Source organism: Lottia gigantea (genome assembly GCF_000327385.1).
Source record: "Lottia gigantea unplaced genomic scaffold LOTGIsca_103, whole genome shotgun sequence".
NCBI classification, from domain to species: Eukaryota; Metazoa; Mollusca; class Gastropoda; family Lottiidae; genus Lottia; species Lottia gigantea.
In genome coordinates this window covers 185,770-211,572 of record NW_008706824.1, presented here as the reverse complement: position 1 = coordinate 211,572, position 25,803 = coordinate 185,770, and the positions used below count along the sequence as shown (strand labels likewise).

At 31.8% G+C, this 25,803-nt stretch overlaps 4 protein-coding genes across 4 annotated transcripts in view; all 4 read right to left on the bottom strand.

The window, feature by feature from the left end:
• Window positions 1-5,878, bottom strand: part of LOTGIDRAFT_170725 (hypothetical protein) — a gene marked incomplete at both ends in the record, with an annotated part of 9,704 nt that extends 3,826 nt beyond the window's left edge. The window contains 2 exons of the mRNA XM_009046563.1: window positions 4,872-4,974; window positions 5,591-5,878. Coding sequence (XP_009044811.1) covers window positions 4,872-4,974; window positions 5,591-5,878 — 391 coding nt within the window. The remainder of the gene's footprint in view (window positions 1-4,871; window positions 4,975-5,590) is intronic.
• A 2,165-nt stretch (window positions 5,879-8,043) lies between these two features.
• On the bottom strand, window positions 8,044-14,553 carry LOTGIDRAFT_223857 (hypothetical protein). The gene is made up of 8 exons (XM_009046562.1): window positions 14,498-14,553; window positions 11,908-12,063; window positions 11,312-11,430; window positions 10,845-10,968; window positions 10,049-10,252; window positions 9,488-9,665; window positions 8,860-8,978; window positions 8,044-8,418 (listed from the first exon to the last, which is right to left on the bottom strand). The coding sequence occupies exons 2-8, from the start codon at window positions 12,019-12,021 to the stop codon at window positions 8,272-8,274; spliced, it is 1,005 nt and encodes a 334-aa protein (XP_009044810.1). The 5' UTR covers window positions 12,022-12,063; window positions 14,498-14,553; the 3' UTR covers window positions 8,044-8,271.
• A 405-nt stretch (window positions 14,554-14,958) lies between these two features.
• On the bottom strand, window positions 14,959-15,876 carry LOTGIDRAFT_136139 (hypothetical protein; the record flags this gene model as incomplete). Its single annotated transcript, XM_009046561.1, has 1 exon — window positions 14,959-15,876. A coding segment is annotated over one exon (918 nt), but the record flags the coding sequence as incomplete, so codon positions are not given.
• A 405-nt stretch (window positions 15,877-16,281) lies between these two features.
• Window positions 16,282-16,521, bottom strand: LOTGIDRAFT_136082 (hypothetical protein; the record flags this gene model as incomplete). The annotated part of the gene is made up of 1 exon (XM_009046560.1): window positions 16,282-16,521. A coding segment is annotated over one exon (240 nt), but the record flags the coding sequence as incomplete, so codon positions are not given.
• Window positions 16,522-25,803: the final 9,282 nt, after the last annotated feature.

Here is a 25,803-nt window from a genome sequence, read left to right as displayed (position 1 = left end):
TTCAGCAGCTACAGGTGTCATCCGTTTTATGCCCCGACATCTAATATTGGGTGTAGCTCCTTTCAGTAGGTCTGTTATCAATTCGCAGAAACAGGGAGACCATGTGCTTATTTATTTTTTCATATTACACAGCCCAAACATTATCATTGAAATTGTCAAAATTTACCCAATTTCTCATTCTGGCCAGTAAGGACAGGTGATAAAAATCTTAAACAAATTTGAAGTGCAACTTTTAAACTATAACATAAATCATACTATCTTGTATTTTGTTTATGGAAATGGAATGAGGACTTTGACTGATTTTAACTTACAGTGACTCATAATCAATTAAACATTAGTTTATAATGATAATAGAATACAAAACAGATCTATATATAGACATTACTGTATTTTAGTAAGAATTCAATTGGTACCCCTGACATGAACTCATTGAAATATAATAGTAAAACTTTATACACCACAATAAATGTGATTCTAGGAATAGAAATGATTCCACATGTCGGTAATACTCCACCCCTTATACATAGAGGCACAAATACACATTATAATTTATTATAATTCATGGAAAATGATTCACAGGTGATCCTTAACTACACGTGTATTATAATTCATGGAGAATGGTTCACAGGTGATTCCTAACTACACATGTATTATAATTCATGGAGAATGGTTCACAGGTGATCCTTAACTACACATGTATTATAATTCATGGAGAATGGTTTATAGGTGATTCCTAACTACACTTGTAATAAAGTGAGAATGGAGAATGGTTTTATGGAGAATGGTTTATAGGTGATCTTAGTCCAAAACATCTCTGAACATGCGTTTTTGTAACATAATATTAAATTATCTTTCTGATGACTGTAAATCACAGTAACTTTCGTTTTGTTAGTTTCAAGTGACTCTGTGAACTTTTGGCTGTGCACACAATTTTAAAATCAGTTTCCTTAAAATAAATTTGATGGAACCAGATACATGACATAAATGGTGTAGGGAGAAAATGATGGTATGACTAAACTACAAAAATATTCATCTTTCCAAATATACCTGGGTTTTGCAGATCTGAAGTAGAATTATGGTAGCAAAAAATCACCTCCCTGTTTTTCTCCAAAAATTATTTTTCTGATACGACAGTCCCCAAAAATAATCTGCAACAGTTTCAATATAAATGGATGGATTGGGTAATTTATTTTTAATCAACTAACCCAAAGAGAATTTGAATTTTGAATTGTGCCCTTTTGTAAAGTGTTGATATAAATTTTGAGTAAATTAAGAGGGACAATGTGCTCTTCGCGCCTCTATGTCGTTCAAATCTTTACATGCCTTATCTTGCTTAGAAATTTATTGTTTGATTTGTGAAAGATTTTACATATATGAATTTTTAGAAAAAAGAAATTGAATGAAAATTGCATGTCAAGACTAATCCTAATAAAGACAATATAAACTTAAACTATATTACAGTAGATGTGATTGAGCATGTTGTCAGATTATTCTTGTCACCTCGAGTTTATATTGTATTCTTTATGAAAGTCGATACCATTTTTTCTCTCCAAGAAATTATAATATGCACAGCTTGTAGTTCTAGGTCAATACATTTTTCCAATATAACCTTATCATTTTATTTTTATCTTTTTTTAAAAATTTTATTGAAAATTAACTAATATTGCACATTTTTATAGAATATATAAAAGATATATCATTATAAAGAAATGTTTACTATTCTGATATATTCTATAATCTGTTTATAATAAATTATTTTATTATAAACATCAGGTGTGAGCATGCCCTAACTCGTCCTATTTATTTCAGCCGATCTCATTTTTCAAATTTTCAGGCAAGCTTTAGAGATTATAACTGATAGTTAAGTCATATAATGAACTATAGGGCTGCATGATTCTTGAAGTTGCGATTCAATACACTATACGATACTAATCCAATGATACGATTTATTGCTATAATTATCACAATTCATTTCTTAGAGAAGGCAAGAGATAGAATAGTAGAAATTTGTAAAATTACTAACAAGTTTGTCACTATTAAACACTTGAGAACATTTAAAAATAAGGAATTGTGAAAAAAAAATCTCAAATTTCAGTCAGAAATGAATTTTTGCAAATTTTGATGTGAAAATCATATTTGGAAAATGAAAACATGACACAATTTCTTCTGTGTTATTTGTTATTAAAGGGGTCTAAAAATTAATCATGCCGATACATCACAATTAATTTTATCAACGCAATGCATCGATAAGAAGGGAAGAATAAGAAGGGAAGAATCGTGGTTCATCAATTCATCGGTGAATCATTGCAGCCCTAACAAACTACTAATTGTTTATACTTTTAGAGTTATCATAAATTACTCACTATTAATATCAGTTTCATTTTCATTTCCTCAAAAAGATGTACAGGCAGCCATAAACTCAAGGGTAATAACTCAGTTATAGCATGCTTGTCCTATCTCATCAATAAATTAGTGTGCTTACCTTGTCTGTAAAACCATCAATTCAAATAGCTTAATTTTAGTGGAATAATCTCCTATCCCATGAATACATATTTTCTATTCATACTATACATATAGTATACAGACACGTATAAATAGTAGATATAAACTCAAGGGAAATAAACCAGTTATAAATAAATATGTGTCCCATGAAAACATCGGTGTCCTTACTTTTATCTCTGCACGTAACATACAATGCGAACTCGATTTAGCGGCCATCGCTTTGATATAATTCATAGCAAAAATAGACCAATTTCTCATCATTTTAATTTACCTGAACATTCCATTGAAGACCTACTTATCATGCCTATTGAATCAATTCCTGACACTGATCTTATCAAACCAAAAACCAAACGATTACAGAGGGAAAGCTACTGGATGGACCAACTCCAAACAGTGGCTCCAAATGGACTTAACATCCAGCATGATAATCAAATGATTCCATTTGTTGCCACCTTTAATCATACAGCTGCCAAAACCTCATCCATCGTCAAACAGTATTACAGTGAATTACAGAACAGATTTCCGAATGTATATACCAAACGACTTGTAATTGTATATAATAAGAGCAATAAAAACCTTAGTAATTTTCTGGTCCGTGGTAGACTCGATCCCATTGAATCCAATAATACTTGACCCCCCTCTCTATTTTCTAGCTCATTAAGTATAATATATTCTAATCCTTATATATAGATGTTTATCTTTTCAGAACCTATAAATACTCTTTTCTTTTAGAACTGGTAACAAGAAAACTTATTATTATAGACTTTTGTTTATTGTAGATTACTCGTGGCTGTTTTTTTAACTTAATACTAACTATGCTAACTTCACCTTATCTTGTAATGAACATTTATCTCTTTATTTGTGACCTTGGCCAGTGCTTTACATAGAAGTTTTTAGGAACTTCTTCACTCTTAATAATAACATTTACACAGACATAGACAAGTCATAAACCGAAGGGAAATAACTCAATTTTAGCAAAAATTTCTCATTCCATGTAATTTAATAAAGTTCATCTAAATTACGTCTGATAAAAAATCCTCATCAAGATATCTAGTATTATACATAGGGCCCTGTAGGCTTCAGCAAATGGACAAATTCACAAAAGAGGGAATTTAATATAGGAGTAAAAAATCAACAATTATATATGCCTATTATCATCTTACTGCCAGCTACACAATGCTATTCAGACTTAGTATTAATTAATATACAGTATTGGTTACCTCTGGGAAATATGGGACATACGACTTCCGAGATGGAAAATAGCATTCGTTACTTCAAATTTTGCTCGGAAGTCGTGTTTTCTATTGGAGAACTCAGGTAGCTAAAATTATTTCCTGTTCACGACATATGACATCATATGACCTATTAATGTTTGGCAACCAATCAGAATTATATAATGGACTCACATAATATAATTATTATACAAATAAAGTATATTTCTCTCTATGCACATGGGTCTGTACTGATTTTTTAAATGTGTCCCGAATAGAATCAAGTGATAATTACAATTACCTAGTAGGAAACTTCCCACTGCCAAGAGCTAACAAATACAGCATAAGTCACAAGTCTGTAATAATAAAAATCTGTACCAGCAAGACAATTTCGTTAATCAAAATCTCGTCCAAAGCATGGCAAAATCATGAGTAAAAATATTATAGTATTGGACTCTTCCAAAGAGCAGTACCACCAGATGTTTCAAAAAGAGTAAGCATGGTCTGCTTCAGGTGCAACACCCGCCACTACATCATGAGATATAATCAGATCAATATGCCTAAACAAACTAATCAACCAAGATGGAAGAAACAGATTTGCAATATTTATTTTATACTTTGTTTCCATGAGATGACAAACAAACCATAAAAAACCTGAATTCTGAATAATCATAGCCATGTGTAAATGACTATACCAACAACACATTTCCTGTTAAAAACTTAAAGAAATCAATCTATGAATAAAACTTATAGAAATATAGTTGTGTAATTAATTGCTATATCAGCTGATAGAGTTCAATTTGAATTTCACCCCTACACCTGATTCAAAGTTATTCAACAAAACTTATAGAACAAGTCAAGACTGTTGTCACCTCAGCATGTATTTATAGTTAGAATTAATTATATAAACTAATGCCTGTGTTGTATGCAACATTGTTGTACAATGTATCTAACTGTACAATATTTAACTGTATATTGTTTATAAATAACAACAATGTAGTAAATTGTATTTAATTGTGTGATTATTATAATATTTAATAACACAGGCATTTGTAGAATTGTACAGAGCCAAAAGAAAACTGTAAGTTTTATTTTTCCTTCAAAATAATGAGAATTTCCAGCTTCATTGATTAAGAAATAAACTTCAATAATACATACCTGTGAATAAAACATCACCTCCATCTAACGTGGCTTTAGCTTCTTTAATTTCTTGCACACTCAGCTTTAAGTCATGTTTTAAAACTTTACGAATTTCTCCAACCTATAATACCACAAATAAAAATCATTCAGTCATATTTATCCAAGTAAATATCCTCACATAATGTTGCTTCAGGTTTTAATCTCCTTGTTCTTAGGCCTAGGTGACTTTTACTCCAGTGTATTAAAATTGCAAGTGAAAACAATCCACTTATAACTTGTTTCTAACTGGTTTTACATAATGCTCTAAACAAACATCACATTCTTATTAAATAGTTTCAACAATAAACATTATGACACACTAAATGTATTTCAACTTTTCCTGTAACCTGCACTAAATGATCTATGAATACAATTATTTATAGTAAATAACCCTATTTATTTTAGGAGAAGACATTTAATCATTTACATAATTTTGACATAGTTATAACTAACATAATCTTTTAGTTTAAAAATTGTGTCACAATTCACAATATAAATATAAAAACAAAGTTTAAATATTTAATGGCGTGGCCGATTGGAATGTTACCAACTCAGCTCAATTCAGGTGTAATGAAATAAACTTTGAACTCTGTATAAAAATAGATTAATTGCCTGTGGCAAGCCGGCATTGTAAACGTTGCAAACATTAGAATCGCCATTTAAAAATTTGAATTTTAAGAAATATGAACTATTCTTACCTCTCCTTGTCTACTGGTGTGTCCAGGTCGGGCGATTAAGGCAGTGCCTCCGATACAAACAGCACAATCTTCTACAAAACAACAATCAGGGTAGTTTTCATCTTCTTGCAACTCGATCACGTTCACATCGCAGTTTTTAAGAATTTCTCGCAAATGGTCATACTCGGTCCTTGCTCGCTCCAAATCTATCGGCTTCTTGTTATCCGGTTTGATACATTTATAAGGAAAACTTGACGGAATACGACAAATAATCGCATAATTGTATTTGAAAGTTTCACCGTGCGCCATATTGGAAGTTATAGAGTGAAGTAGGTCAGGTGTGTGGGAGATGACACGAGTTATGTCCCTTACCTGGGTTGGGTCTCACTGATGTCATCTTAAATATTGTCACCTTAAAGTTATTTTAATAGGGTCACACAGGATATACTTGAGGTTGAAAAAAACACAGTCATTAATATTAACAAGGACTCATTAAAAAATATATAGATATTAAGAAAGATTAATGTAGAGTGTTATTGGCCCTCAGACATTTTTTCTTAATTTGAATAATGGTGATAGCCTTCCACTAAAGTATTGTTATATTCATGCCATCTTTTAAATTATTATACTGTTTTATATCTGTATATGCTGCTCACAAAAGGCGTCTATGTAATAAATCTTATGACTTATCTTGATATCAGAGCACTCCAACCCACAACTTTCTGTTGATGTATAGCAAGGAAATGGGGCTCAATATTTAAATTGGTATAAGGTTTTATAAGAGAATCTCTCTTAAAGAAGCACTGGCCTAGGTCACAAGTAGGGACTGTGGATTTCAGCATTGGAATACTTCAATTTGATAGAAAATTACCTACTTTGTTAGTCAGAATAATTTCCTTTGATTAAAGAGATTGTAAAGAGGTTTTATAAACTTTTTATGTATCAGGGGCACCATGCCAATTTTCATTCCGACGTCTGTGATTCTTGCAATTCCACGTAAACTTATGCTTTATGATGTCACTAATTGCAAATGGCCTTATGTGATACAGTAAATTTTGCAATTATATAGATATGCTGTCTGTAAGCAATGCTTTTTAAAACATGCTATTATAGCTTTAAACCAATGTAATGCTGGTAATTGGTCGTTCACCAATATTAAATATTTCACTTTGCATATAAAGGCCAAGCTGGAATTATTAGACCCTAGCTCCTGAATACGCCTAATCTATAAGCTGTAGTTTATGACAAGTTTTTTTTTCTTTGACAATTTTGATAAATTAGCCAGTGTCAAACAAAAGTTTGTTCTTATGTTTATTAGACTGATAAGAGGGCTAGAATGATTGCATTCCAAAACCACGACCCCAGGACCGTGATAAAAATACAAGATAATATTTCTAAGCTTTTTTAATACATAAATATAATACAAATACCATATAGTACATACATAAATAATATTTACAATATAATATAACATACTTTAATTTCATAATATGGTTACATCAATACAGAAAACATATATGGCAATCTGGGGAACAATAAAAACACTCTAGTATTTGATTGGCCAAGATATATAGACCCTTACTTCATATACAGGGCCATCAAGCTATTACAAACTGTGTCTAATACCTTGACTGCAAAAGCTATCTTTCTTGTATAATAGGACTTTGTATTGCGGTGATTTGATTGGATTTTATGTTAGCGAATACAGCCAATCAGAGCCCTGTGAACAGTATGGCTGTGCCTGGAATCAAAGTTAAGGTATAAGATGTAATAGCTTGACATTGTGAAGATGATACAAGGCAAATAATAAATAGCTTTACAAAGAGTATCTGTGCTTTAGATCATTAATTTTGATCCATTTAGTTTGGAATTTTTCATGGATTATCTCTGGTTGTTTCATTTCAACAATGTATCATAAGAGACCAGAACGTTGACTATATAAATACATTAGAATGAAGTTTATTGCACATTGCTTTAGAAGCCCTTTGAATAGATACACAGAAAGTTTGTCAACTGGGTTGGCTACAGTTGTAGTTTAACCAGGTTTTGTGAACTTGGTCAAATCTCTTGGCAATGATTTTACAAGGAAAACAACTTATATACTCAAAGATCCTGTCTGCCTGCTGGTCCCTAGTCAAACCTATTGGTATCCATTATTATCTGATCTGTACCCATTTGTGCAAATAACCAGATAGTCACTAGAGTGGATCCTTGACCAAACCTCTTGTAAATGTCACTCAATCAAGATACCTCCAATATACAATTGAACAAGTGAACAGTAGAATGATCCCAGGGCCAATCCTCTTGATCTTTAATGAGAAAGTAGCCACAAGAATAAGACCAGCAATGATCTTTCCCGGACTATCTTACCCGTCCAAACGCTTATTGACCAAACAATCTATTGGCAATTTACCACAGTGTCACTGAAGCACTTGTACAACATGATTAATAAAAGAATGTGAAGTCTATAGAGTGGATCCATGGCCTGTCCTCTTGGCAGGTAAACTCACGCTAGATACCTCCCAGGTACAACAGGATCACACAAGTAAATGAACAGTACAGTGATTCCTGTGCCAAAGTTCATGATCTTCAATAATCTTTCTATTTTTATCTGTACCCATATAATATGAATGTTCCATAGAGAGGTCAAAGCTCTTGATAGAATTAGCCAAGCGAGAAACCACCTGGTAAACTTAAAATATTTAGAATGTAGGTTTATATTTTTTGACCTCCACCATGACGTGATGTATATTGATTAGTTCGTTACGTATCTGCAAGTTTTTAAACGGACCCTGTGATAACACCTTCTGGAATCGATGATAGTATTGAATCAACTGGGTTAACGCCCCCTGAAATTATAACGACAAATTATTATCATTATAGTCAAAGCTAGCTGCCTTGATGAGGATTGTGTATCTGAAACATGTGTCTCCAGCAAGGTTTGTCAGTTATCTAGCCTCCATATCCAGACCTAGCTGCCTTGATGAGGATTGTATATCTGAAACATGTGTCTCCAGCAAGGTTTGTCAGTTATCTAGCCTCCATATCCAGACCTAGCTGTCCTTGATGAGGATTGTGTATCTGAAACATGTGTCTCCAGCAAGGTTTGTCAGTTATCTAGCCTCCATATCCAGACCTAGCTGTCCTGATGAGGATTGTGTATCTGAAACATGTGTCAGCAGCATAAGATGAGCTCCGATTCCAAAATCTTTGTCCTGATGAGGGTATGTTATCCGAAACAAAGATACTGAAGAAGTAGACTCCTCCATAATAAAATATATCATACCAACCTGTAATATCTGTGTACCATTTTTAAAATTAGTAAACGCTCTCATTACATCTTGGTTGATTAATTCTAACGCTCGTTTCCAATCACTGTTAAACCCTCGTACTATCATCTGTACACGTTCTAAAATAGATATAATACATTATATCAATAGCAGACTACAAAGCCTATAAAATTTCCCTTATTGCATACAGCACAGCACCGTACTATCAACTCTAAAATAGTTGTACTACATTAAAATAGCAGACAAATACAAAATTTCCCTCATTGCATACAGCACAGCAACCCAATATCATCATTCTGTACAAGCTCTAATATAAATATCATTACTAAAATAATAGAAGGCTATTTTCCCTCATGGCAAACAGCATGGCTTAGCTTATCTTTTAGTCTAATAAGGTACAGATCATAAAAGCCTGATTCAGGTACAGAATAGAAGGGTGTAAAACTACATTTCATTTCATTAGTCCAAAAAGGTATATGACAGTAGGGCGTAGAACTCTATTTTATTTCATTTGTCTAATAAAATGGAAGACAATAAGAAATAAACTCCATGGATGGATTGAGGTATTGTTTATACGGAGTACATCGCTTGATATAACAAAATAATTTGAAAAATAAAAACTTCTTACTTTCTTCCTTTTTTAAACTATCAACTTGTCCACGTTCTAAAATAACTTCACAATCTTTTACAAATGTTATCATTCCTCCAAAATGTGGTGACAATATCTCTTCTATATATTCCTGTGTTCTACCGTTTAATAAATCTTTAAATACTTCCGTCTCTCGCGAATCTTCGGCTGTTCTTTCCTGAAAGACAAACATACACTGACTGAGACAAATCGAACGCAAACATCCAGAAAACAAAATCACAAAGTCCAAAACAAATAGCAAATTATTAAGCATTAATAGACAAACAACATGTACTGTACCCACATAAAGATATTGAACTGAGGAGGAATTAATATCTGAAACACATGACTACAGTATAGGTCTATCAGTCTATGCATAATGTAAATTGAAACCAATGTGCGTATCTGAATCACAGGTATGAGAAGAGCTCTCCTCAAATAGAAACAATAAACTCTATAGGTGTATCAGCCTGTACATAATGTAAATGTAAATTGAAACCAATGTACATATCTGAAACAGGTATGAGAAGAGCTCTCCTCAAATAGAGATAATAAACATACCATCAGTACTCCCAGCATCATATCGTAATTGTTGATTAAAAATATCAGTTGTTCTTTTCTCTGGGGGAACTCCGCTGCCATCTTTAAAATAAAATTCTCCACTTCTGCTTGAAGTTGACCCAGTATTTTATCAACATGTTCATTGGGAAAAGACTGGTTAATACCGACTATAGCTGCCGAGAATTCAGCATAGCGTCTCGTTATCTGTAAAATATTTAAGAAATGAAATTCATTGATCACAAAAGGTTGTGGACTAACTTCTTGTTAGTACTTTATCATTTCATTCCGATTTGGTTTTGATTGGATCATTCCAAAGGAAAGGCAATCAGAGAGACTGGTTGATAGTGTCCAACACTCACTAAGTTATTAACATCCATGATTTCTCTCTTTTAAATATTGGCCCGTTAGCATCAATGAGATGTATGTATAATTATAAGGAATAAACATTTGTTCAGTTTATCGATGTACACTGTATAAATCTGTGTAGCTGTTTATATATAAGTGTACACAGCTTTTTTCTGTTTATACATCGATAAACTGAAAAAATGTTCAGGTTATTCCTTATAATTTAATCAACTCAAATACATGTTTAAATATTTATTTAACGCTACTGAACAAAATGATACTAACAAAAGAGACGCCCTACAGAACAGCCAATCAGCAATAAGTAGGTTACCCTATCAATAGTTCACTGCCTGAAAGTTGATGGAGCGGCCACGTTGAATGCACATGACCGCAGTTATCCAATCAAATTGCATGATACTGTGTAAACGGAATCGTGATTTAATTAACTTACATAATGAGGTCGTACATCTATTTGACCTAATTTAGACGGATCACAATCTCGTACACTCTGTATATTCAGGTTGATAATCTGTTCAAACTTCGGCCATAATATCTTCAACAACGCATCCCAATATCTGAATTATATACAGTACAGTTGACTAGAGACAATCATAGCAAAGAATTAAATAAAAGAAACAACCATTTTTTACAAGGATTTCAACTTAGATTCTTGTGGATCCTTGTGGTTCATGGCCAAAGGTTTTGTTATTGTTTTTACCGGATTATCTGTATGCCTTCACAGCTGGGTCAACTTGAATAATGAGGAAAGATTACTTACTGTCTGAGATTAGAACCCTTGGCCATCATTTGTTTGTTTTGTAACCCAGCAAATGACAGCATGTAAAGAACCAACGCTGTAACCCACCGTTAAAATTATGTTTTTCTTAAAAGAGCAATTTGTGTAAGGAACTAACCTACCTATCTAGACCACTAACATTACGTTTCTGTATAATAGATCTATATCTGAATATGATATGTATTGATAGAAATATAGCTATAGAATCATAGCAATCATGAACATACTCTTCCATTTGTTTCTGAAATACACAAAACAATTCATAGTAAAATCATTGGAGTTTACACTCGAAAGTTTTCTACATTATTGAGGTAATTAAAACTGTTAGAATATGTGATATATCAATAAATTAATAGTAAATTGATTAAGAGTTGACAGTATACATCAATATAGAGAGAATATATGAGCTCTGATAAACAATGAAAGTTTGAAATGAGATGTTGTTGATTATCAGTTGATTTATGCTCTAGGTTTAATTAAAGAAATGTTGCATTGGATTTTGAGAGTCAAAAGGACACTATTTGCTAATTTTCATATAAATTCCATTGACTAACAATTCCTGTTCCAATTAATTAGCTTAAAAAGAAAATTGGTGTACCCAAATTTTATTTCAATCCAATAATAAATTGAACCCTTCCTGAGCCCAGATGAATAAGATAACAAACATAAATCATAGGCCTTATGTTATTCATTCAACAAAACCCTGTCTAAAACCTACCATAAACATGGTGAGAGTTTTTCCCATGACGGAATCAAAGAGATTCTGAGCTGAGTTTCCTGTTACCATGAAGAAATCCACCAGAAATAAATATTCTCTACATGAATTATCCATCAGAGAGAAATGAAGACTTCGGAATAAACTTTCAAACGAATACTGAAACAATTTAAATATTGTTATTTATAGTCATGACATTTGTCTTCATCCAGTTCGATTTCAAAATAGAAACACAAGCAGAATACTCTATTATTTATTACTAGTAGCTGAAGTTTAAAGTTTCATTCCATCTAAAAATATACAGCTATTTTCTGAAACCTAATCAAATGATGACAAATGCACAATGTTATGGTTTTAAGAACTAAAACCCCAAATTCATTTAAAATTGTAAATATTAAAATATTTGTGCATAAATAGTGCAGTATGTTACCTCAATGAAGATATATCACAGAAAATCCCAACCATGCATATTAATCAATAAAACTTGAACCTTTGTTCTATATTTAGTCACATACCCAAAGTAATGAATTGTTCACAGTCAACTGATCTTAAGTTTAAAAACATTAGGGATTCTAAAGAGGTTTCTTGCCTTTGTATATGTGACCAAATTAGAATGTCTCAATCAGAAATTCTATTTAACTAAATAGATATTTGTGATGACAGTCATAATCTGGTAACGTGTTTTTGGAAATCTTTGGAATCACTACCAAAAAGAAGAATCCTTCAAGAAATCACATGTAAAGACTTGAAAATCTCTATTGTATGGATATAAAATATATAAAACATGAAATGCCCATGAGTAGCCTGGAGTAGAATGAGATTAAGAGACAGGGAGTGTCACTGCTAACCATGATCATCTTATTCATCTATATATTTGTGTTGTAATGTTACCCTGGGGTGTTTATTTATAAATACAATCAATATTAATTTTAGTTATCATTTTAAATCTTTTCATTTCGAGTATTATAATTTTCTTATCACAATACAAGTATACCTCAAATTATATTTATATATATATTATATATTCTTTATTGTAAATAAATAAACGTGACAAAGGCGTGTCTAGAAAAGAGACAAGGCCTCGAAATAATTCATGAAGCACCCATTGACCTTCCACATGCCCGAGGGAGGGGCCATGACCCAATCACCCACCTCCTAAAAACACCACTGAAAGCTGAAATAAAGAACCACACACAAACCCAACTGAGGCATTCAATAATTGGAACCTTGAAGATTATTTTAAATGTAGATTTAATCCACATTACAACAAGCTGTGAACATCCAAAAACCCAAACCCTTTCTCAAAAATCTTCCTATCAAATTTAATTTGATTTCATACTTTAATGTTAAATATATTGTACGATTTTTTTTTGAGAAACAGAGGCAAAACTTTCACACCATAACGATCACCAATATAAGAAAAGCAGTTATAAGTTTCGAACGCAACTCTCATGCAAATGAGTTGTGAGTTGCATTCGATACTCATGACCACTTTCATTATCAGCATTGCAACTGGTAATCACTATAATGTGAGAGAACCTTAAAGATAACAGTTTGTCACTAGTATGATATTTGTATTGTCCAATAAAATTGTTATCGTAAAACTTTTTTGAGAAATGACAGACAAGACCCAACCCAGTGATTCTATTAAACCTTATGAGGATAACCAGGTTCAGGTTTAGTATCATCTGCCTCAGGTTTAGTTGATACTTGAAGGTTAGGTGAAGGTTTGATGCCATATATAACATTATGAGCCAATGTTTTCCAATCTCTCTGTAATAAATTTTCATAGTTTATACAAGTCTTCTTGTTATCAGGCATAACTTTAATCACCCATATTTTATAAAGATAACAGTTCTTAAGAATTCTTCAAGAGGTTTCATAAATTTTTTTATATGCATCAGGGACACTGATAGCATCAATTTTTATGACATCACTAATCGCAATATATGCTGTATCACATAAGAACCTCTCGATTAGTGACGTTTGGTTTTAGTAGAATTGCAGGAACCACAGACATCTGATTAAAAATTGGAATGGTGCAAATTGATGTTATCAGTATCCACGATGCATATAAAAAATTCTGTAATAAATATTCACAATGTTTGTCAATTTTATAAAGTTTTTCTGTCATCAGCTGTATATTTATATATCAATCCAGGAAAACAGGTTAAAGAACTTCTCTTAGGTGGTATATATCAATATCCATACCAATTTCATAGTTGGTTTAAAAACAATAACGAGGAAAGAATTACTCTAGGTCTCCAGAACTAGGTAGTAAAGTTTACAGTCTGTGTTTAAAATAAGCCCCATTATGAATACAAAGAAGCGCCTGTTGTTCACTTAATTCAAATAGCTTCATATGAGGCAGTGAACTTAACCCAATCCAAGCCACTCTCTTCGGCAAGAGAGATTTTCATGTACTGATATAATATTCACAAGTTTCATGTTTATCTTCCTTCATATTCATAAAAACTATATGTTAAGGTGTGTTAATAAAAGGTTTAACTACTAAAGTGAAACATGGTAAAATGAATTAATACTCTTTGGTGCTTAGTAATGGCTATTTAACTAGTAATTAACAGAATCTTACCCTGGAATCATTTTTTTGAGCAGCATGAGGAACTATAACTGGAGCTTCTAGTTCAGTAGACAATACTTCTCCTCTATTTCCTAATGTGAACACTGTAGATCTGTTCTTTAATGTGGGCTTCGTCGAGAAAAAACGTTAAAAAGTTAAGGAAAAACAGTTGAGAAGATCATCTATATAAAGTTATCAATACAGCTAGTTTTAAAATGGAGGTTAACTTTCCAATATAGGACTCTAACCATATGTTTCTAAAAAAAACTTTAATTTCAATCATTAATTTGTACTGGATTCAATATAAATCATTAGTTAAATTCTACCTATCTTTTTAAACCCTAAAAAACTATTTCTATCACAGGTATAACTTTAGGTGAAAGGGGTTGAAAGTAGGCACATGATCAAGAATTTAATTTGATACTCCATTTTCCTGGCAGACGACAATCCAATTCTCTACTGACTAGGCTATTCTACTGTCCTAGCAGACGACAATCCAATTCTCTACTGACTGGGCTATTCCACTTTCCTAGCAGATGACAATCCAACTCTCTACCAACTGAGCTGTTCCAATGTTCTAGCAGACAACAATCCAACTCTCTCCCAACTGAGCTATTCCACTGTCCTAGCAGACAACAATCCAACTCTCTACCAACTGAGCTGTTCCACTGTCCTAGCAGACGACAATCCAACTCTCTACCAACTAAGCTGTTCCACTGTCCAAGCAGACTACAATCCAACTCTCTACCAACTGAGCTGTTCCTCTGTCCTAGCAGACAACAATCCAACTCTCTACCAACTGAGCTATTCCACTGTCCTAGCAGACAACAATCCAACTCTCTACCAACTGAGCTGTTCCACTGTCCTAGCAGACGAAAATCCAACTCTCTACCAACTAAGCTGTTCCACTGTCCAAGAAGACGACAAACCAACTCTCTCCCAACTGAGCTATTCCACTGTCCTAGCAGACAACAATCCAACTCTCTACCAACTAAGCTGTTCCTCTGTCCTAGCAGACGACAGTCCAACTCTCTACCAACTGAGCTGTTCCAATGTCCTAGCAGACGACAATCCAACTCTCTACCTTCTGAGCTATTCCACTGTCCTAGCAGACAACAATCCAACTCTCTACCAACTGAACTGTTCCACTGTCCAAGCAGACAACAATCCAACTCTCTACCAACTAAGCTGTTCCTCTGTCCTAGCAGACAACAATCCAACTCTCTACCAACTGAGCTGTTCCTCTGTCCAAGCAGACAACAATCCAACTCTCTACCAACTGAGCTGTTCCACTGTCCAAGCAGACAACAATCCAACTCTCTACCAACTGAGCTGTTCCACTGTCCAAGCAGACAACAATCCAACTCTCTACCTTCTGAGCTGTTCCACTGTCCAAGCAGACAACAATCCAACTCTCTACCTTCTGAGCCATTCCACTGTCCTAGCAGACAACAATCCAACTCTCTACCAACTAAGCTGTTCCTCTGTCCTAGCAGACAACAATCCAACTCTCTACCAACTGAGCTATTCCACTGTACTAGCAGACGACAATCCAACTCTCTATCAACTAAGCTGTTCCTCTGTCCTAGCAGACGACAATCCAACTCTCTACCAACTGAGCTATTCCACTGTCCTAGCAGACGACAATCCAACTCTCTACCAACTGAGCTGTTCCACTGTCCAAGCAGACAACAATCCAACTCTCTACCAAACTGAACTGTTCCACTGTCCAAGCAGACGATAATATAAAGTGCTACTGAATGAACTATCTACTGTGAATGAACTAACTGAATGAATTATGTATGTGTAATAAAAAGGATATTTTTCTTGGCGTTATCTTCGTATCCCATCAGATCATCTTTAGCTGCCACCTCCTCAAACTGTAGCTTCATCAGTCGACTCGTATAACTTTTAAAATACGAGTAATAGATCTTACTCATTGTATCAATATACTCATCTCGAATTTCTTTAGATATATGTCTTTCATTACTCATTAAAAACTCATTAAAAAACCTGAAATCAGATAGAGATATTTCTCCTGATTACTGATTAAAAACTCATTAAAAAACCTGAAATCAGATAGAGATATTTCTCCTGATTACTGATTAAAAACTCATTAAAAACCTGAAATCAGATAGAGATATTTCTCCTGATTACTGATTAAAAACTCATTAAAAAACCTGAAATCAGATAGAGATATTTCTCCTGATTACTGATTAAAAACTCATTAAAAAACCTGAAATCAGATAGAGATATTTCTCCTGATTACTGATTAAAAACTCATTAAAAACCTGAAATCAGATAGAGATATTTCTCCTGATTACTGATTAAAAACTCATTAAAAAACCTGAAATCAGATAGAGATATTTCTCCTGATTACTGATTAAAAACTCATTAAAAAACCTGAAATCAGATTGAGATATTTCTCCTGATTACTGATTAAAAACTCATTAAAAAACCTGAAATCAGATTGAGATATTTCTCCTGATTACTGATTAAAAACTCATTAAAAAACCTGAAATCAGATAGAGATATTTCTCCTGATTACTGATTAAAAACTCATTAAAAACCTGAAATCAGATAGAGATATTTCTCCTGATTACTGATTAAAAACTCATTAAAAAACCTGAAATCAGATTGAGATATTTCTCCTGATTACTAGTTAAGGAGTCCAGGGAAGGCAACATACACCCACAATAACAGTTCTACTGAACGAGTCGTGTTATATTCAAGTAAAGAGCCTTATAAGAAATTAGAATGTTTGAGTTTACATGTTGAATCTTACCAGTATGTACCTATTTCTATCATTGTTTAATTATTCTCTAACTACAACTCTTGTTCACCCAAAACTCTTAATTCAGACATTTTGAAATATATTGTGGTGTGAATGAACGCACAAATCTAAACAAAACTTCCTAAATATGGACGAATCAACTAGAATCAATCATCATCTTGAATGCACGCTGTATTTGTATTCAGTTGTAATCAAGTTTTCATGAATTAACCTTGTATTTTCTTCCTGAAGGCATACAACCCTCCGTGGCGATAATTTAGCCTCATGCCAAGAACCTCAAAGCATCACAATATTATGATGTCCATGTGCCCCATATTTTAGCACAACACAGTTTTCCCCCACATATAATTCAGTGAGTATAAGTTATATAACATGGTGAATCATGTGATTATGCTCATGTTGCCCTCACCCCTCATCTATCTACAAGCTGAGACTTGTGACCCACACACTGTGACCTCAATCATGTGATCCACTAACATAAAACAAGAATAGTTGAGCCATATTGTACTGTAAACTATGTATGATTCTTACATGGAAATAACACACACGAACGTAGTTCTGTGTTCCACAACTCTCAAATATTTATATCCCTGTAATTACTATTCTTTTGCTACAATAGTCTCTATAGTCATACATATTTGCAAGTACAGATTTGTAGGCTTTTTTAAAATTATGTGTAGTGTTGTTATGCACCTACAGTCTACAATACCGTATTTCAAAAAATTATGTCCCCTTGTTGAAAAACTGATGAAATTGTAATATTTGTTGTATCCACGTCTATGTTTATGGTGGCTCCCTTGTTTTGGTGTAATGATCTGATCTTAAGTTTCCCTTCCATGTTTGAATGTTTATATTTTTGTAATGTTATGATGTTCTCTAGTACTTATCAAGTGAGAGTCCACAATGCTATCAGTATTTTTATTTAGAATATGAATTTCTCAGTAACTCTAAGAGTACTCAGATATTAATGGTGTAAATCTTATTGTAATTTATGTGTGATTTTGAAGCAGGGGAATCATTCTGGGCTATCCCCACCCCCAGAAAATACGATATCCTTGATAGAGACTTGATTAGTAAACAGGAGGGCATGTTATCCCAAACTCAAAGCTTGACTATTTGTTAATCTCTAAGGACTTACAATAGTTACAAAACAAGACCAAGACAAAATATTTTATTCTAATCATGATACAATGATACGTTGGGAAGAATTCATCACCCTCCACTTAGAAACAAAACTTCGAAGATAATTGTAAAAATGTGCAGTACCAGCCAACAACATAATTTCAATATCCACATTCCAGTTCAACTCCAATTCTATTAAAATATATCACAGAAGTTAAAACAGTCCTGACATCCTGACTGTATTTAATTATTTTGTGGAGATTTCCAGTATTATGATAATAGCACACTAGAACCCACCTTGATAATAACATCCTTCATTCCGGACAGACGTCGTCAATTCACAAGAAAAACAGCTACATATACATTTAAATCATATCACACATTATCCATTAATGACGACATGTCAGGTCAGGTCAGGACGCAGAGAGGTCAGCCATTCACTAGAAATTAATATATTTTATTATAGCTTGTAGACAAACTTCATTTGGTGTATTGAAATCAGAATTGCATCATATATCACTTCCACCATTCTGTATTCTTTTCAAGCAGGAAAGGTATTTGATTGTAGACAAACTTCATTCGATCTGTATTGAAATATGATTTGCTGTTATATCACATCATATCAAACATTTTGTTTTTTCTTTTCAAGTAGGAAAGGTATTTGATTGTAGACAAACTTCATTCAATCTGTATTGAAATATGATTGGCTGTTATATCATATATCAACCATTTTGTTTTTTTCTTTTCAAATACGAAAGGTATTTGATTGTAGACAAACTTCATTCGATCTGTATTGAAATATGATTGGCTGTTATATCACATCATATCAACCATTTTGTTTTTTCTTTTCAAATACGAAAGGTATTTGATTGTAGACAAACTTCATTCGATCTATATTGAAATATGATTGGCTGTTATATCACATCATATCAACCATTTTGTTTTTTCTTTTCAAGAAGATAATATATTTGACTGTAGAATAAACACAAATTAAACATGTAAGATCTGATTTGAAATAAACCCGACTGTTTAATCACATCATACTGTATATCTTTACACCAATTCTATCATTATTTTCTTTCCAAGAAGGCAAGGTATTTGATTGTAGACATTCTACATCTCTTGTTTCTGTCTTCATTAGCCCATCTTCATTAGACCAAGCCGATAGTAGGGTGTAAAACTCAATAGTAGACGTACTTCATCTCTTGATTTCCTCGTTTCCGTCTTCATTAGCCCATCTTCATTAGACCAAGCCGATAGTAGGGTGTAAAACTCCATTCCATTCATATCAGATCTTTTCTTCAACCTGTAATTATAGTAAACAAACAAATTAAAAACCAGAACAAACTAAATTTCAACAGGACCATGTTATGTGAATCCTCTATGAAGTTTCTATAATTCTACCTGTAAGAAGATTGGGACTATGTTTTTGATTAAATTGCAAACTTATATTTTTCTTAAATGTCTCATGTCTGATATTGAAAGTTCACTCCCATTTCTAAATTGGCTGTCCTGATGAGGATTGTTTATCCCAAACCATGTTTCATCAGTGACACTAAGATTTCAAAAATATAAGATGAAAATTACACAAACTGTTTCACAATTGAGCTTAAGCTTGATAACAAGTAATTATTATTATTTTGTTACGTATTAAATTTAAATTAATTCTAACAAAGCCCTGAATTTCATTAAATTTGAGTTTTATTACAAAATCTATTATGATAGACATGTTGGTCGGTCTGAACAAGTCAAACTTCAGATTCTACAGAGTTAATAGTTGATCTAATATTCAATGTTACATTTAGTTTTTAAAAAATACAGATACAGGAACTGTAAATATATGTCACCTGTTTGTCAACGTCTCATTTTATCATTATAATATTGGAATTAGTTTTTTTTTTAGTTATATCATTTGAATTTGAATTTGTTTAAATCATAAATCAAACAAGTTATTAAATATTACTATCTAGAATTTTAAATTTCAAAAGTTCACTAAGAGGAATATATTTGTTATTGTTATATTTCAGTTGTTAAAATCAAAAACTATAACTTGATATTTAATATAACCTCTAATAATAATAGAAATAAAATTTATATTTTAATGAGGATAAAAATAATAATGGGAAAAATAAAAATATAAAAAATAAAAAGGAATTGTGAATGATATCTCAGGTAGAATATAGCACCTTGTTTTCAACTCTGGTATATCTACCGTCTGATAAAATACACAGGGACAAACTTAACTCAAAATGATTCTAAATATAGCCTATTTATCTTGTTATTAAAATAATGAAATTTAAATGAAAATAATAAAAATAATAATAATGGGGGATAAAAATAATACAGAAAATAAAAAAGTGTATAGTATCTCAGGTAGAATATAGCCCCCGTCCTCAACCATACAGCTTGGCTTTCGCTAAGATTAGACACTGGAATATCTACCGTCTGATAAAATACACAGGGACAAACCTAACCATGACACTCCAGTCTTGATTTGAACCCTCTCAAGGAATTGATAAAATGAATAGTCAGATTTATATTCCAATATTTGCCGTAGGACTCATGACACTCCTTCGAGGATCATGCAGCAAAGTGGTCCCCTCACCTACTACATAACCACTTCCAGAGTGCCCACGCTGACCGACCATCCAATTTTGTTATTCTAATCTTTGCCGTAGGACTCATGACACTCCTTCGAGGATCATGCAGCAAAGTGGTCCCCTCACCTACCACATGACCACTTCCAGAGTGCCCACGCTGACCGACCATCCAATTTAGTAAGTGGCAATGCCCAATTCATCCCTACTTTAAGAGGGGGGTTTCCTAAAATAAGACTTTACAATAAGTGTCGTTACCTACAATTTCGACAACTCCCCTTATCCTAAAGAAGTTGATTTTACACAGAAAACTTCCTGAAGACTTTTGAAATACACACAAACTTGAAGTTGATTTCATGTTCAGTGACTAAAACATTGTTCACATGAAATCAACCTTTATAAATCTGATGAACTTTAAAGAAATGCCAAATTTATGTTATAATTTAGTTTTAAATTGGAAAACATCCTGATTTTATCTTGAAAGATGACAGTCAGTAAAAATTAGAATTATCTTTGACATTTCTTTAAAAACATTCATTCTTTACATCTTATATGATACACAGTTCATCAGATTATAGACCACAGTGGGGAATAAGACTTGAATTGGGAAGAGAAAATTTGGCCAGACTTCCCTCAGAGCCTAAAGAAGTCATTTTTTTCTCTTCAAGCAGTTGGATAGAGAGAAAGTATCAGATAGATAAAAACACATTCATACTTTATTTAAGTTCATCAGGAAGTGAAACAAAGCCAATAGGTGAATCAAAATAAGATTGTTATTTTACTATGTTTCTGATTCTCTTCATTTTACAAAATACAAGTAAATTTCTAGATGAGACTTGATTCTATAGAATAATCTTCTTTCATAATTCTTTACTCAGTTTTCTTACTTTGTTCAAAGATGGTTTTCCTTATTTTTTATTGTCAAATTAAGCAAACAATTTGATTAATTGTTGTTTCTTATGAATTATCATGTATTCTTAATCATATCATTATGTTCTTATTGCATATAATTAAGAGGTTTAACCAATCATAAATGTCCATGTATGTACAGTCTGGATAAACAAAAAAAAGACTTTGTGACATTTCTTGATCGGTCATTCATTGGAATTCTGCTGGTAATTCTCTTCTAATTTAGCTAATTATGAATTAATTATGGACATGTGAGACAAACTGGTATTTATCCAAGTCATTAGAACACCTCTACTTTCTATTCATATAAGTATTAGCATTTTTATAAATAAAAATAAGGGAACCATATTAAATTATTGTAAATATATAGTATTACTGTACAGGTTGTCCTGATGAGGATTTAGTATCTAAAACACATGTTGATGGAATAGTATGAACTCTTATACAATATTTAAATATACAATTGTTATAATTTATGAAACCTCTACCAGTGTTTGACGACCTGTTAACCTTCAGTCGTTCAATCTGAAGAAATGGAATTCTACATTAAATTTAAACTGATTGGAAAGTTTTCAGTTTTAATCTCAACTGATGAATTAAAAACAATATCAACTTCTATTATTATTATTATTATCATTATTATCATTATTATTATTTAGAATTAAATTCAAATTACGTTATTTCTCCGTAAGCAAGATTTCATACAATTATATTTTAACTGGAAAGTTCAAAAACTCAAATTTTCAATTTAACGTAAACTGTAATATATATTAATTTTGTTTTTTTCTGATATAGATCAACTAGTACTTGACACCTGATCTCTAATACTACATCAGGATGTAATACTCCATTCATTTCATTTCCAATCTTGAATATTTTTACTTTTCTAAACCAAGAAAATAGATTTTAAATTCAACATAAGATGTCATATTATATTATCTAATAATTTCTGATTAAAACTATGAAGATTTGAATTCTGATTATAAAAGTTTTAAGTCGTGATCTCAAATTGTGAATCAATATAAATCAAACTACTGAACTTTTATTTTCATCAACTAACAAATTTATTTCAGGGTAAAAGTTTAACAATTTATTATTTTCTCTTCTCAACTTTTCTCTCACTTGTTATATTTCACTTGTTAAAATCAAAAACTATAACTTGATATTTAATATAACCTCTAATAATAATAGAAATAAAATTTATATTTTAATGAGGATAAAAATAATAATGGGAAAAATAAAAATAAAAAAAATAAAAAGGAATTGTGAATGATATCTCAGGTAGAATATAGCACCTTGTTTTCAACTCTGGTATATCTACCGTCTGATAAAATACACAGGGACAAACTTAACTCAAAATGATTCTAAATATAGCCTATTTATCTTGTTATTAAAATAATGAAATTTAAATGAAAATAATAAAAATAATAATAATGGGGGATAAAAATAATACAGAAAATAAAAAAAGTGAATAATATCTCAGGTAGAATATAGCCCCCGTCCTCAACCATACAGCTTGGCTTTCGCTAAGATTAGACACTGGAATATCTACCGTCTGATAAAATACACAGGGACAAACCTAACCATGACACTCCAGTCTTGATTTGAACCCTCTCAAGGAATTGATAAAATGAATAATGTCAGATTTATATTCCAATATTTGCCGTAGGACTCATGACACTCCTTCGAGGATCATGCAGCAAAGTGGTCCCCTCACCTACTACATGACCACTTCCAGAGTGCCCACGCTGACCGACCATCCAATTTTGTTATTCCAATATTTGCCGTAGGACTCATGACACTCCTTCGAGGATCATGCAGCAAAGTGGTCCCCTCACCTACCACATGACCACTTCCAGAGTGCCCACGCTGACCGACCATCCAATTTAGTAAGTGGCAATGCCCAATTCATCCCTACTTTAAGAGGGGGGTTTCCTAAAATAAGACTTTACAATAAGTGTCGTTACCTACAATTTTGACAACTCCCCTTATCCTAAAGAAGTTGTTTTTACACAGAAAACTTCCTGAAGACTTTTGAAATACACACAAACTTGAAGTTGATTTCATGTTCAGTGACTAAAACATTGTTCACATGAAATCAAACTTTATAAATCTGATGAACTTTAAAGAAATGCCAAATTTATGTTATAATTTAGTTTTAAATTGGAAAACATCCTGATTTTATCTTGAAAGATGACAGTCAGTAAAAATTAGAATTATCTTTGACATTTCTTTAAAAACATTCATTCTTTACATCTTATATGATACACAGTTCATCAGATTATAGACCACAGTGGGGAATAAGACTTGAATTGGGAAGAGAAAATTTGGCCAGACTTCCCTCAGAGCCTAAAGAAGTCATTTCTTTCTCTTCAAGCAGTTGGATAGAGAGAAAGTATCAGATAGATAAAAACACATTCATACTTTATTTAAGTTCATCAGGAAGTGAAACAAAGCCAATAGGTGAATCAAAATAAGATTGTTATTTTACTATGTTTCTGATTCTCTTCATTTTACAAAATACAAGTAAATTTCTAGATGAGACTTGATTCTATAGAATAATCTTCTTTCATAATTCTTTACTCAGTTTTCTTACTTTGTTTAAAGATGGTTTTCCTTATTTTTTAGTGTCAAATTAAGCAAACTAAAAGACTTTGTGACCTTTCTTGATCAGTCATTCATTGGAATTCTGCTGGTAATTCTCTTCTAATTTAGCTAATTATGAATTAATTATGGACTAGTGAGACAAACTGGTATTTATCCAAGTCATTAGAACACCTCTACTTTCTATTCATATTAGTATTAGCATTTTCATCAATAAAAATAAGGGAACCATATTAAATTATTGTAAATATATAGTATTACTGTACAGGTTGTCCTGATGAGGATTTAGTATCTAAAACACATGTTGATGGAATAGTATGAACTCTTATACAATATTTAAATATACAATTGTTATAATTTATGAAACCTCTACCAGTGTTTGACGACCTGTTAACCTTCAGTCGTTCAATCTGAAGAAATGAAATTCTACATTAAATTTAAACTGATTGGAAAGTTTTCAGTTTTAATCTCAACTGATGAATTAAAAACAATATCAACTTCTATTATTATTATTATTATTATTATTATTATTATTATTATTTAGAATTATATTTAAATTAAGTAATTTCTACCAAGTGATATTTTTCTATAAAAACTATCTTTCAACACATTATATTTAAACTAGAAAATTCAAAAACTCAAATTTATAATTCAGCTTAAGTTTATCACAAAAAAAAAACAATATTATATAATAAACTCACTTCTTTAAAATAATATTAAACACATAATGTTTCAACACAAGTTACACGGTCGTTATCAGATGAAATAATGAGAGAATATAAAACAGTAATTCAGATATATTGTATATTATATTCTATAACCTATGATAAAGACCTAGTAGTATATGACTTCTAATTATAAAGTTTTTAAATATTTTCCTTTTTAAATTATTCTTTATCTTTCAGATGTTTTAAACCAAGAAAATAAATTTTAAATTCAACATAAGATGTCATATTATATTATCTAATAATTTCTGATTAAAACTATGAAGATTTGAATTCTGATTATAAAAGTTTTAAGTCGTGATCTCAAATTGTGAATCAATATAAATCAAACTACTGAACTTTTATTTTCATCAACTAACAAATTTATTTCAGGGTAAAAGTTTAACAATTTATTATTTTCTCTTCTCAACTTTTCTCTCACTTGTTATATTTCACTTGTTAAAATCAAAAACTATAACTTGATATTTAATATAACCTCTAATAATAATAGAAATAAAATTTATATTTGAATGAGGATAAAAATAATAATGGGAAAAATAAAAATATAAAAAATAAAAAAAAAATTGT